The sequence below is a fragment of the Rhipicephalus microplus genome, chromosome 2, assembly GCF_043290135.1.
Source record: "Rhipicephalus microplus isolate Deutch F79 chromosome 2, USDA_Rmic, whole genome shotgun sequence".
Lineage (NCBI taxonomy): Eukaryota > Metazoa > Arthropoda > Arachnida > Ixodida > Ixodidae > Rhipicephalus > Rhipicephalus microplus.
This window is the reverse complement of record NC_134701.1, coordinates 167,659,004-167,672,966: the sequence shown is the minus strand read 5'-3', so window position 1 is coordinate 167,672,966 and position 13,963 is coordinate 167,659,004. Positions and strand designations below refer to the sequence as shown.

The 13,963-nt window shown below is 44.4% G+C and overlaps 1 protein-coding gene across 2 annotated transcripts in view; it reads left to right on the top strand.

Annotated features, from left to right (window-relative positions):
* LOC119170575 (splicing factor 3b subunit 2) overlaps positions 1-13,677 on the top strand; it is a 53,658-nt gene extending 39,981 nt beyond the window's left edge. For both annotated transcript variants that reach the window (XM_037421781.2, XM_037421779.2), the window contains exons 18-23: positions 457-564; positions 1,889-1,996; positions 2,639-2,877; positions 4,199-4,298; positions 11,636-11,848; positions 13,539-13,677. In XM_037421781.2, the coding sequence (XP_037277678.2) occupies positions 457-564; positions 1,889-1,996; positions 2,639-2,877; positions 4,199-4,298; positions 11,636-11,848; positions 13,539-13,607 (837 nt within the window). In that variant the 3' untranslated portion in view covers positions 13,608-13,677. The remainder of the gene's footprint in view (positions 1-456; positions 565-1,888; positions 1,997-2,638; positions 2,878-4,198; positions 4,299-11,635; positions 11,849-13,538) is intronic.
* The last annotated feature ends 286 nt before the right edge of the window (positions 13,678-13,963 follow it).

Below are 13,963 nucleotides of genomic sequence, written 5' to 3'. Positions count from 1 at the left end.
TGTGTGTGTGTGTGTGTGTGTGTGTGTGTGTGTGTGTGTGTGTGTGTGTGTGTGTGTGTGTGCGCGCGCGTGTGTACTAGGAAGAGAGGGGTAGGGTATTCAGGGTGAAAGAGGCAAAAGCAGTTTGGAGCAGTTGAATGCTCCCGTTTTATTGGCATATCAACAAAACTTATGCTTAGAAGTTGAAAGATTGGGTAACGGTTATTTGCTTTCTTACTCCCTGCTTTACTGCTGGCCCTGTTCCACCTTTCTACACTTGTAGGAGAGGAGCAAGGCATTGCAGGCGTGAATCCTTGATTGTTAGTGTTGTTGAAGGGTTCTATTTGTTGGCCTCCTTTGAGTTTAGCTGTTTCTGATGCAGAAATGAGTTTCAGTGCTAGTTCAGTTTCCGTTACATGTGTTGAATAGGTTTCTTTTTTTACTCCCCTTTTTTTATAATTTTTTGCCTTGTTCTAGAACTGCCACCGGTGCCCTCCACCTTGGCTTATTGCCATGCAGCGGTATGGACCACCACCTTCATATCCGAACCTCAAGATACCGGGTCTCAACGCCCCGATTCCAGATGTGAGTGCATGTTTTTTATTATGTTAGCATAAGCTTAAACATGAGCATGAAAAAAAAATCTCTGTATTTAGTTTCAAATTGTGGTGCAGTACTAAATGTAAATTTTGAAACCTGAATCAAGCCACCGTTACTAGAACAATCTCATTTGAATGAACCTGAAAGTGTTATGTAGAATCCTAAATGTTTCTCTACATATTCTTGCTCAAGTAAATCGTGAAAGTGGAACACTTGTTGAAGGGGTTAAAGGCAAGGTGATTATTCAAATAATCACCTTTGCAAGAACATGTTTTTTTATAATTTTTTGCTGTATATGCTTATAGAACATATGCAATTCATTTAAAATGTTATTCTTTACATCTCTTTCATACGTCAAGCATATGACTTCCCTCCATAAACATGTATACGAATGCATGAAATATGTCACAGTACAAACACTGGCTGTGCATACACGACTACTGATGCAATATTTATCAGCTGTGATTGAATTCTATTCTCTATTTTTTAAGCAAAACGGAGAGGCAAGTGAGTTGGTACTGACGTATAACAACGTAAATGTAGCGCGAAAAAACATGGACAAGAAAGCTTGTGGTGTACCCTTACTTGTCCGTGTTTTTTCACGCTAGATTTACGTTGTTATGGCTCTATTTTTTGTTGTTTCCACCAGAAGTTACTGAAAACACAGCACACGCTTAGTGATGCTAATTCTCGATGCTTTCTTTGCTCCTAGCTAGCCTACCAATAATATGAACATTCTTGCTGGTGGCATCAGCTAATACGACATTCCACTAATTCGAAGTCAAATCTTGAAGGAAAACTACAAAATTTTCTCTGCAAACGGTGATTTTGGGTTCTACATAATCAAAGGTTGTGTATCTCTGAACATTATACATATGTAATGTTAAAGCTTCTTTGTAACTACTTATTATTGAATCATCTAAGTGAAAGTCAGATAAGTGAACTAACACCAATGCTTAATGGGCACTTTCGATCGAAATCGGGGCAAATCTGGATTGTATTTCTTGATTGCAATCACCAATGGTCGTTTGCACATGATCCAGACTATTCCAGATTGAGCTTTGCATTGACGTGAGTCAAATCACAATCTGGGAGCCGAGTTGCAATCGAACCTGATCACAATCAGGTTTGATTGCGATGAGGAGATAGTGTAGCACCACCTGATCCTGGTAGAGCATAATTCGTATCAGCCCCAAACACAATCGAGAGCGCCTGTGTGACACCGGTATGAAATTCCGTATTCACCATTGCAAGCACAATGAACTGTAAATTTGTATTCATGTGCCGATGCTGTGTTCATCCTTCCCAGGGTTGCTCCTTTGGGTACCATGCTGGTGGCTGGGGCAAACCACCTGTGGACGAAATGGGCAGACCACTCTATGGTGATGTATTCGGCACACAGTCATCAGACGCTACGGTGAGTGTTGCTCAACTGGCTAGTCAGGCAGGCTGTAGACATACTGTAAGCTTGCATTCACTAGAGGCATTGTGCCTATACTGAATTTCAATTCCAAACTGAGCTCCACTAAACTCCTGGTTATGAACATGGTTTATGGATCTAGTGAAATGTTTATCATTGTTGCAACAGCCACATTTTAGTGTGCTGATACGCATAAATGCTGGCCTATTTAGGTATTGGTGGTCATTAAAGGACACCAGATGGTCGCATCTAATTCAGCCCCTTTCTCACTCTCATCGCTGTGTATAATCATGCTGTGGTTTTGGCTGCTAAAAACCCAGAGCGAAGCTGAATTGATTAGATGAGTTTTTACCTTACGGATAATATCGGCTAAAAGCATAGCTGCAGTAATTTGATTCTGAGAAAAGAAAAAAAGCTTATTGACTAATTACGGTAAGATTACTGTGTGAAACATCAGATGCCGCTTTTGCGTAAGGCACCTGTAGGCATTTGCTATTGTTTAGTGATCTTCTGGATAATGTATTCGTTTTTCAGCAGTCTCTATAGTGTGTAAAATGAAGGTGCTACTGTTACCGATCCACCACCTTGAACGATTAGCAGAGCCTTACAAAGTAGAAATGATGCTAACATTGTTTCCAGAACAACATGGTTGATGAAGAGGTCGATCGCACTCTCTGGGGTGAGCTCGAGAGTGAGTCTTCGGAGGAGGAAGAAGATGAGGACGAAGACGAGGAAGAGGGTGTTGAAGACGAGACGGGTCTGGTCACTCCAGCCGAAGGCCTGGTGACACCTAGTGGCTTCAGCTCGATACCCACCGGAGTTGAAACTCCAGACATGATTGAGCTACGAAAGCGCAAGATTGAGTCCGAGATGGAAGGGTGAGGATGACTGGCTGGTTTGCTTGGCATGTCCTAAGGCATGTATGGAAATTCGCTGCAGAAATCATATTTTGTCTTCCAACGCTATAGCGTTAAATTGTTTGTTTCGCAGAAATTATGAAGAACTTTCTGGTTCCGAGTGTGGATCGAACCCAGCTCATTTGCGTGGCAAGCAGGTGTTGTACCATACAGCCAAAAGTTGCATACTTGTAAATACAGTGAAAATAGCTTCCTCTGTTTGGAAATGCAGTGAAAATAACGTTCATGCTTTACAGACATATGCATCCTGCATACATGCTTCATAATATGTGTAATATTGCAGTAATATTGCGCGGTAAAAGTGTATCGGGCGTGATAACATGTGATTATCATAGCGACTTTGTGGTTTAAAGCAGGTCACTGATTACAAGAGTCGTACACCTTGCTTCGTGTATTTTCTTAAAACTACGCAGTGGGTGCATAGCAAGTTCGAAAAGATTTCATGCACAAGTTTGCTCATGTTTTTAAGCATGCCGCCCATTACACAAAATGAAGCCATGTCAGAAAGCTTCACTGACAGCAACCACATTCAAGTAACATCATACTATGAAAAGTATGCCCTCAGTGGCTGAAGTACGCACTAGGGAATAGTTATCGCGTTCACCTTTTTAAGGCAAAGCTCGACAGTTGAATGCCCCCCTCCCTTTTTTTATATATCTGCGTATGTAACAAACATCTAGCAACTTTATTTTCATTGATCATTTTTTTGTGATGCAGCTGTCTTGTATAAGATTTGTTCTTCATATACTAAAGCAGTTGTTTGCTTCTAGCCCTCAGCATTCCTAGCTGCCTTTCGGTAGCAACATATTTTAAAGAGTTCGCTAAAAATTTTCTTTGATGTTCGCATTATATTGCATTGAATGTGTGAAAAATTGCTGCCAAGGTCCCCTTGATGTCACTCGTGAATTTGCGGTGAACTTCTTATTAAAGTTTTTTTCCTGTTACAGTAATTAAACAAAATTACTGCTTAAATAGAACAACTGCCACTAATATGTTCGGTTTCGTACTTGAATATTGTACCCGTGCGTATATCTCGATAAAAGAAACTCCTCTTAAAGGAAACACATTTTCCTGGTCCCTTCAGGTTTCGTTCAAAAAAGGGTCTACTGTATATGGCTCGAGTTAGTAAAGGTAGAGCCCTCATTTTGGTGTACAGACAATGGTGAAGGATGAGACTTAAAAAATAGTGGCATTTTCTTGCAAAGGCTCGAAAGGTTGGCACCTGGTTTTGATAACTGGCCTGGGGCTGTGTTGTGACGAGTCATTCTTTCGGTGTCTGCAGTGGGGACACCCCAGCCCTGTACACCATTCTGCCCGAGAAGAAGACCGAGAGGGTAGGCGCTGCCATGATGGGATCGACGCACGTCTACGACATGAGCGCCGTGAGTTTTGCCACCTGCTCACGCTGCATGTATTTGTTGATGGGTGTTAATGCCGTATGGCATGCGTTTGCTGGATAATCTTCCATTTGTTTGTGTGGCCTGAAGACTTGACTTGCTCTGTTTTTGTTCATAGTACACGCAGACCTCAAATAACAAAGACTGATATAACACAGCATTGGTTATAATGAAGTAAACGAAAAATTGTCTTGCAATGGGTACATTGTTAGGGATAACCTTTATAACTGTAGTGGAAAGGAACGCCCACTGGTGCAACCACTTCGACAGCCTTGAATGAGGCTCGAGATAGAGCTGCCTGGCTTGTTGCTGTGCAATGCTGCCCGTATACCCGTCCAGCTTTTGCTGCTACTGTCCCGATGCAGCTACTGCCTTTTGCTCAGTGTTTACAATATATAACAAATTTTTAGATAGCGGATTTCTTTTCTTGTAAGATGCATGCAACTTTGTTATAAAGAAGTTTGCGTGTGAAGGTAATTGCCTCTGCTTATATTGTTCATTTAAAACAGTGTGCACACACAGTGTACATAGTCACAGCTATTGTGCACTTCGTGTTGGGGTTCATCCAGTTGATTTTATGCCGCCAGTCTTGCTGAATACCTACACCAGTAAGGTTCTCAGCCATGGATGTGTCGGGGACCCCTTATGGACTGGTGGAAGTGACTGCGGGACCCCTTGCAGTGGAGGTGAGGGAGGGGGGCACGTAGGTAAATTAACACAACTGGAGTGTGAAACTGGTGCCTTTTATTGCTACCAAAAACATCAAACAAACGTGCCACATCACTTCATTTTTGGACAGTTCATCAATGCGTGGCACAGTCGGGCTTAAAGAAAAATGCAGGTGAGGGTTTCGTGGATCATAGAAATGGCTTCGCAAACCCTCATTTGAGAACCACTGACCTAGGTAACAGCATGTCAGTCTAATAAAAACTTAAAGAGCACATAAAATATATAAAGACCTGCATTGCATTTACTATTGCAGTCGAGCCCACATATAACTGCCTCACTTAAAACGAACTTTCGCTTAAAACAAAAAATATTTGTGTGATCGTGGAAATGTACATTGTTTCAATGACACCAAATCGCACTTACAACGAATGTCTCCGAGCGCCGCCGATTGGTTACAGCGAACGGAGTTGGCACTCTGTCGATTTCCCGGGAAACCACTTTACACCACTGATCAGGCATCGGCAAGGTGCCGATAGATTCTTATTGTTAAACACCAACCCTGCCTCCGTGCCCCTCTAGTTGCCGCTCTGCCCGACCGCTTTTTGTTACGCACCCCTCCGTCCTTTGTCCTCCCGCTACTCTGAGCACCCTGCATCGCCAGACAAGGCCCGTGTTTTCACACGGCCACCGATCTTTTGAAGACCGATCTCCCCTCGGTTTTTTATTGCTGGTACTTTCGTTGGCGTCGCTCACCTGAAGTGACCAGACCATTTGCCAACATTGTCGGCTACCGACTGTGTCCGATCGTCTGCGTCTTGTCTTATCGTATCGTTCTTGTGCACGCGCGTAGGCTACCCCACTAACTCTGATAATTCGCGATTTGTTTCGTGTTAAGGACCTGTTCTTGCTCGCTTCGCACTCGGCTCAGCATGCCTTCCGCACGCATGCGGAAGGGTAAAAATGGCTGCTGCATGGAACCAATCTCGAATTATTGAAGTCAGTGAGGTCATGCAAACCCGCCGGCGCAACAAAACGATTCTTTGACTCCTGCGCGCGCAGGCACTCTTTCAAGTTTTGCTACGTGTGAGTTACGTGTTTCGCAGACCTTTCAAGCAAGCTACTCGACCTGCGTCTTCCCGCGTGTTTTGGTTTTCAAGGTCGCTTCTGGTTGTATCCTCCCCTCGCTAACAACTTTTCGCCCTTCTCTCGCAAATCTGCTCTCCTTTCTTGTTCACAACTCCTTCACCCGTCTCCACCGCTCCGCGTCGCCAGCCACGCTGGCTCAAATTCAGAAGTTTCATTTTCTGACTAGAAATGGGCCCACAGCGGTTTCACGCGTTCTGGCATGTGTGTCACGTGTGCGCATCTTGCTCGCTCTTGGTGTGCGTGTGTGGTCAGGATAGCAGAGGGGAGGCCTTCTATGCTTTCTCCTGCCGCTCAACAAAACATCTAAAGTGTGTCCGCTTGGCTTGGGCTTAATCCGCGCGTTGGGTGCCGCATTGCGGAGCGCTTGTCATAGCTGTTGACAACATGGCAGCCAACTTGCCGCTTCGGGCGGCCCTGTATTCAGTTGTAGAGATGGTGAAGATTTCGGAAGCGGCGGTGACGGCTACTTACTTCGTCGACGTCGGGCTTGATGCTGAGCCTGAAGCTTCTGAACAGGACCACACCGGCGGCGATTTGTGCCAGCGCGTCTACTTCGACATGGGAGAGCGGGTGGTACATCTGTTGTGATGGTTCCATTACGGCTGATGATAATGCCGACGATAAAACCGTGCACGGATTAGGGCATTGTAATTGAAGTATGCGAAAAGAGCGGTTTGGAGGAATCAAATTGCGAGAACGACGAAACTTTGGAGTCGGCGCTTCACGCAGCTTATGCCACGGGCCTCAGCGAAAAGCACGCTGCCGCTTGAAATAAACTTGAGACCGCCCTTATCGCTTCTGCACTTAGAAACATGTGCATCAGACTTTCTTTGGCAAAAAATTTTGTGTTTTCATTTGCAACTTTTTTGAAAGCTGTGTTTCATTCACCACGAGCTTTGGGATACAGCGAACGAATGCCACGTCAGGCTCAGGTTCATTATAAGCAGGCTTGACTGCATTTCAGTGTTTTTCCTGAGACATCCTTAAGGCGTCCTTAAGACTCATTTGCGACTTCTTTTATCGGGAATTTTTTCATGGTTGTGTAAATGTTTGAAATGCCAGATATGAATTGAATGGGCAATGCTGGTCAATTCAATAATTGTCTATATGAAGTTAATGAAAACTAATGTCTTTCATAACTTACTGCAGTCCTTAGGAAGGACAACAATGGATACAGTAAAACCCTGTTAATTCGGACCTCATGGGACCGGAGAGAATGTCCGAATTAACCGAGGGTATGAATTATCACGAGTACGAACAAAAACACTGGAAAAATGTCTTCTGCACCATCAGACTTTCATTTCTTAAATAAGTCTGTGATCACGGTTTGCTTCACGGATGCAATGTGCGACGAAGTCACAATATTGCAAAGTTCCTGCAGGTGGCTACGCACACTGTCCGAGGATAGCGTGCGTATGTCCTCCAAAACGGCCAACGCATGTCATAGTGTGGTGTGGATGGTCGTCAGCATCACTTGCAACCTCTTCAGCATATTCCCCTTCACCATCCAAGACTTCGGCGACGACATCGCTGTCGGTCACTGTGCCTGCCATGGCAACATGATTGTCAATTGCGAAGTAATCACCCAAGGGCACATCAGCTGGCATGATGCTCACATAGCGGCCATCTTGCTCTTCGCCTGTTTCCTCATCGGCCACCACCCCCAGATCAGCAGCGCCATGCACGAAGCCACTATGCCTAAAGCAGTTTATGACTACTGCAAACGGTGTGTTGTTCCACACGTATGTCAGCATGTGGATTGCGCTTAGCAGGCTTGCTTTGTACTGCTTGACGGACTCTATGCAGAGCAACATCTGCTCGAATTCCGCCATCGATAGCGGCTTTTCTCGGAACTGTATGATTCCCTGGTCCATCGGCTGCAGGGAAGCCGCTGTGTTCAGAGGCAAGAATAGCAGTTCAATGTTCTCCAGCCCGGACACCTTCGTGTGTGCACTACAGTTGTCTAGCACGAACAACACATTCCGAGCCTTAGCTGCAAAGCCGCGGTCGAGTTGTCGCAGCCAGGCTTAAAAGAGTTCGGCAGTCATCCAAGCCTTTCTGTTGAACCTGTAGTCGACAGGCAGCTGCTTAATATTAAAACATCTTGGCTTCGCAGCATTTCCGATCACCACCAGCGGCAGCCGCTCTATGCCGGTCGTGTTAGCAGCCAGAAGAACTGTCACGCGCTCTTTGCTTCGTTTTCCACTGATGCACAGGTCCCCCTTAAACGCGATTGTCTTGTCAGGCAGAGCCTTATAGAACAGCACTGTCTCATCAGCATTGAAAATGTTGCACGGCTCGTACGTAGAAAGGCGTGCGGATAGTCCAGACTGCCAGTCCTGCACAACACTTTCGTCAACCGCACCTCTTTCATCACACACGGTGCGGAACACCAGCCCGTGTCGCTTCTTGAAGCGGTCGAACCAGCTTTCCGACGCATTGAAGGAGTCAATGTTCATGGTCACCGTGAACTTCTCTGCTTGTGCACAGATGAGGTGGTCACTCAAGGGCAAATGCACATCGCGCAAAACGGCAATCCAGCGCAACAGCGCTTCTTCTAGCTTGGGAGGCGCTGCCTTTCAAAGCCTCTTCCTTTGGTCACCAAACATGTCCAACACATCGAGTGTGGCTGGAGCCGCAAATGCACCGAGTGTTTCCGAGATCGCCGGGCTCGACACGTGCTTCGAATCGATGCCATCCAGTGTGACACCGAGTGCTTCTGATATCGCCGGACCCAGCACTACGTCTGAATCGGTGCCGCCATCGAGCGTGAGTGGACCGTCGCTTCATCTGCGGACGTGTTTCCTAACGAAGGAAGAAATCGATGCGAATGCGAAACGTCGTGACGCCGTTCGCACTGAACTCGAGTCTACGCCGGCGACGCAGAAGAAATTTCAACTGATGCAGCCGGCTCTTGCACCTGCAGTGACAAGTGAGGGCGAACATTTTTCGCTCGTTCAAATGAACATCTTTAACGTCGTGCTCAGCCGCATAGTGTGCAAAGAATGTTTGAAAGGTGCTATGACTGTCCGAGAGAGCACCAAGCTTGGACTTGCAACAAAACTTGAAGTCGTGTGCGCCTCTTGTGGCACCGTCGATAAATTATGGACATCACCCCGCAAAAAGGACACGCAGGCCTTCGATGTAAATGCCCGCGCCATAATGGCTATAAAGCAAATAGGCAAGGGGCAAACAGCTCTTAATGACTTTTGGGCTGCCATGAACGTCTCTTACAGAGGTCTTCACCACAAGACGTTTCAAAAGCACTTGAAAGAGACGTTCAGGAAGCCAGAGGCCACCGCTTTGGAGAAGTTTTATGCTGATTCTGCCACAGCAGTGGTCAAAACATATAAAGAAATGGACCCTAGCTTCTGCAAGGACATCACCGTAGTGTACGATGGCACATGGCATAAGTGGGGTCACACATCACACATCGGAGTGGGATCAGTAATTGACTTCTTTACAGGTCTCATCTTGGATGCTGTAGTTCTTTCAAACCACTGCCTTGGATGCCAAACAGGGCCCAAACCTGGAGATGCAGCATACGAAAGCTGGCAGAAGCACCACATTTGCCAGAAAAACACAGACGCAAAATCGGGAAGCATGGAAGTGGAGGCAGGCTTGACTCTCTTTGGGCGGTCTGTATCCAAGCATGGCCTGCGGTACACCACTCTTGTGTCCGACGGAGACAGCCGTACCTTCGCTGCCCTCACAGAAGAGAATGTGTACGGGCTAGTGCCAATTGTAAAAGAAGAATGTGTGAACCATGTTCAGAAAAGGATTGGAAGTGCTCTTCGAAACATTGTGCAGAAAAGTGATAAGCCACTGAGTGGGAAGGGGAAGCTGACTAAAGCCCTCATTGAAAAGCTGACAGGATATTATGGTTGGGCCCTGAGAAACAATTCAACTGACCTAACAGCCATGCAACGTGCAGTGATGGCATTATATCACTACGTCACATCGACTGACCAGGACCCTCACCATTAACTTTGCCCAGAGGGGGCTCAATCGTGGTGCCGCCATAGAGCTGCAGAGGCAAAGCGTGAGCCACAGCCAAAACATAAACACAGCCTACCGGACTATGTCGCTGCAGCTATGCTGCCCATCTACGAAAGACTGTCACAAAAGTCGCTTCTTCAGCGCTGCCTGGGAGCGAAGACGCAAAATGCATCAGAATCATTCCACTCCATTCTGTGGTCTCTGATGCCGAAGGAACAACACTCATCCTTGGTCGCGGTAGAAACAGCACTGCATGAAGCAGTGCTGCGCTACAATGCCGGCTGCTGCAAAGCAACCCAAGTGATATCGGACTCCATTGGACTTCAACCAGGTCATCTGGCCATCCAGCGAGCTCGTGAAAAAGACGCTTTACGCCTAAAAAAGAATTCTAAAAGACACCAAGAGAAGATGGAGGCCAGGCGAAAGAAGAAAAGAGTGCGCCAGGACACTTCTAGCTACTGTGCTGGAGCTTTTTGAAGAAAACACGCGTTTTGAACTTTCTCGGCCTGTTTTCTCAGAACAGATTTTTTTGCTTGTTGTGGTGCTGAGGAAAGCAAGAACTCGAAAACCGTTCATCAGATTTGTGTGCCGTTTTTTTTATTCTGTTCCTGAATGACCTTGCGAGGGCGTAACAAGCTCCTTTTTTTGAAAATTGGTGCTCTTAATTTATAATAAACAATTACTTTTTGATGAATCTGGCCATTACTGGTTACATCAAATTCAAAGTTGCGTGAAAATTTGGGGGGGGGGGGGGGGATTAAAAAAAACGGCTTTGTAGTGCTATCAAGGAATGACCACAATGAATTTCAGCTTTCTACTATGTCCTGGGATTTCTCACGACTCTTCCTCAGGCACCCATGTGAAGCACCCAGTTAAGCCTCAATAACTCTGGAACTAAGAAACACAGCTTCGTGAAACTTAGCAGTTGTGCTAGTTTTATTATAGTGAACAACCCCTGAAAGTTTCATCCAGATATCTTAAAAAATAAAAAAGTTCGGTCTCCAGGGTAGCCGAAGAGCGGCCAAATTTGTCCGAGTTAATGAGAGTTTTCAGTCATAGAAAAATGTACATTTTGGATGGGACCAGACACCGTGGCCGCATTAACCGAAATTCTGAATTAACAGGGGTCGAATCAACAAGATTTTACTGTGCATCTGAATACATGTAATCCTAGAATACACAGCATTACTATAGATACAGTGTATTTACTTGTGTTAACTTGACCATGTGCGTGTATAATGCTATATACATGTATGCTTCAATGTATATGGCTCGATTTGTTTTTAAATTAGACAAACTTTGTTATTTAATTTTTCTTCAGAATTGTGAAAACATACCACTTTTGTATTTTTCTTTCACTTAGCAAATTTGTTGTTTGCACATTGTAGTTTTTTTTTAGGCATTTGTAGACGAGATCAAAACATTCATGTTGCAAACTTCATTGCGAGTGTTAAAACAGGGCATTCTTTGCCGAACATCATGTGGCACTGTTTATTGGTGCTGTGCAGGCAATGGTGAAGGGAGGTCCAAAGATGCCGACGGTTGTGGCGGGCACGGCCAAGCAGTCGGGTGGCGTGGAAATTGCCCTGGACCCGAGCGAGTTGGAGATGGACTCTGCCGCCATGGCTGCCCGTTACGAACAGACCCTGCGCGAGCAGCAGTCTCACCTGGCCAAGGAGGACCTCAGCGACATGGTGGCCGAGCACGCAGCACGGCAGAAGGTGAGCTTTCGGTGTTCGTGCGCTATGTCGGCACCTTACCGATTGGCCTCCTGTCTGCATGTAATGGGCAAACTGCCTTTATTGGTCTTACTTTATGTTATTCAAAGTAAGGTGGTGGAGCTGCCGTTACGTAGGTTTTATCCTGCCGCCCTTGTCATTTATCTACAACAATTTACTTGTGTGGATAAGTAAGCTCATTAATCCGTCCAGTTCAAACTGCTGATTAAAGGAATACATCACCAACATTTCAGCGTTCTGTAGTTCTCACTCTCTAGTCTCGAGCGGCTCATTGATTGAAATGTTGAAAATTTGCATATAATTCATTAGAGAAAAAAAAAAAGATGGTCACAATTTGACCATGTAGTGAACACACGTATCATGGTCCCTTGGGTACTTAGCGAAATAAGCCTGAATTGCCCATGTCAGCATGTAATGAATTATAGTAGATATTGGATATAATGAAGGCATCCTTGAATCTAACCTCATTATATTGAGTTTCAACATTACTTCTTACTAGCAGAAAAAAAAAAAGGGTGGAATATTGTTTTTCCAATTGCCTTTCCTTTCAAAGGAAAAAATTGTGTACTAAAGAAAAAAAAACACCACAAAGAAGGAACACTTTTTTGTCCTTTAAAGTAATGAATCAACTGGCCCCTCAAGACATCCCGCCTTCCCTTTGTTTATAAACTGCACTAAAGGCATTGATTCAACATTACATATTTTGTAGGCTTGTGCAAGTGCTTCAAATATTCGAACAAATATTACTGTATTCGAATTCGCTTCAAATTTAAATTGTTGAAAATTTTGAGGTATTGAAATTATTAATCCACCTAACCCTAATCCTAATGCACATAATATTAATCCACATGTAACCACTGTAAAGGTGGTTTTGCTAAGGTAGAGGGGTGCTACGCCATGAAAGCACCTATCAAAGTCGATTTGATTCGTATGTAACTTGTTGTAAAGGTAGTTTCGTTGCAGTAAAGAAATGCTAAACCATGAAAACATTTTTCAAGTGTAATACACACTGCCGCGAATGCTCACTTCAAGATGTACGTATTACCCTCACATGAATTCCAAATTTTGAAAGTTTAAAAGCTTGTCATACGGGCTTATATGCTGTAGGTATAGTCAATTTTCAAAGGTAACATATTTTACAGGTTATCACTTGCATTCTACCGAATGTCAAAAGTTGTTTCCACTTCCTTTGGAAAAAGGAATGGCATTTGTACGTGCTTTGTTTCAATTTTTAAAATATACTGTGCAGGTTAGTTGGGTCCTCAAAAATATACTCATTTTTCTTTATAATATTTGATGTATATACTCTTTGATCAAAATTCGATTCGGAATCATTTGAAAAAAAAATTGCTATTCGCTTCAAACCTAAAATTCACTATTCGCACAAGCCCAATATTTTGCTCTACTTTTGCTTCTTCAAGGCACGTTTATGCCTGAAGAGTGTAAAAACCAAATGTTGAATTCTGTGCAACTCTTCTTCGTCAGTAAAACCATTTACTGTCAGTACAATTTTCAGAGCTTAATGAAACTACAAAATCCTTATTATTGTGAGGCATCCTTTTGACGAAATGGCAGTCAGGACGATTGATAACTAACTGATAGAGTAGCTCTTTTTTTTTTTTTTTTTTTTTTGTCTGGGTCTTTACCACATCCTGCCCTCGTGTGTGTGCAGAACAAGCGAAAAAAGCAGCAGCAGGACACTACGAAGACAGCGAAGAAGTACAAGGAGTTCAAGTTTTAATGGCCCATCACACTCTCCCAGCACACCCTCATCTGTTGAAAATAAAAACTGTCATTTCCCACTGTGTAAAGTGCTGTGTGTGGCCGAATCACTTTCCAGGTGGACATTGCTGCTTTGCGTCCCCAGCTAGACGCACTATGGCATCTGTCACAACCACGTACAGTATATAGATTATTGTAAGTCGACTCAAATGTAGGTTGACCCCCTAAAATTGTTCTGTGAGAGCCAAAAAACAGGCTTATTTCATTTTTAAGACATTATTTACAATGTCTCTGAAAAAACACAAATTACGGTGTGCCAAAGTGGCTTCAAGGCAGAGCTTTAAAGCTGTGCAGGAAAGCTAGTTATGCAGGAAT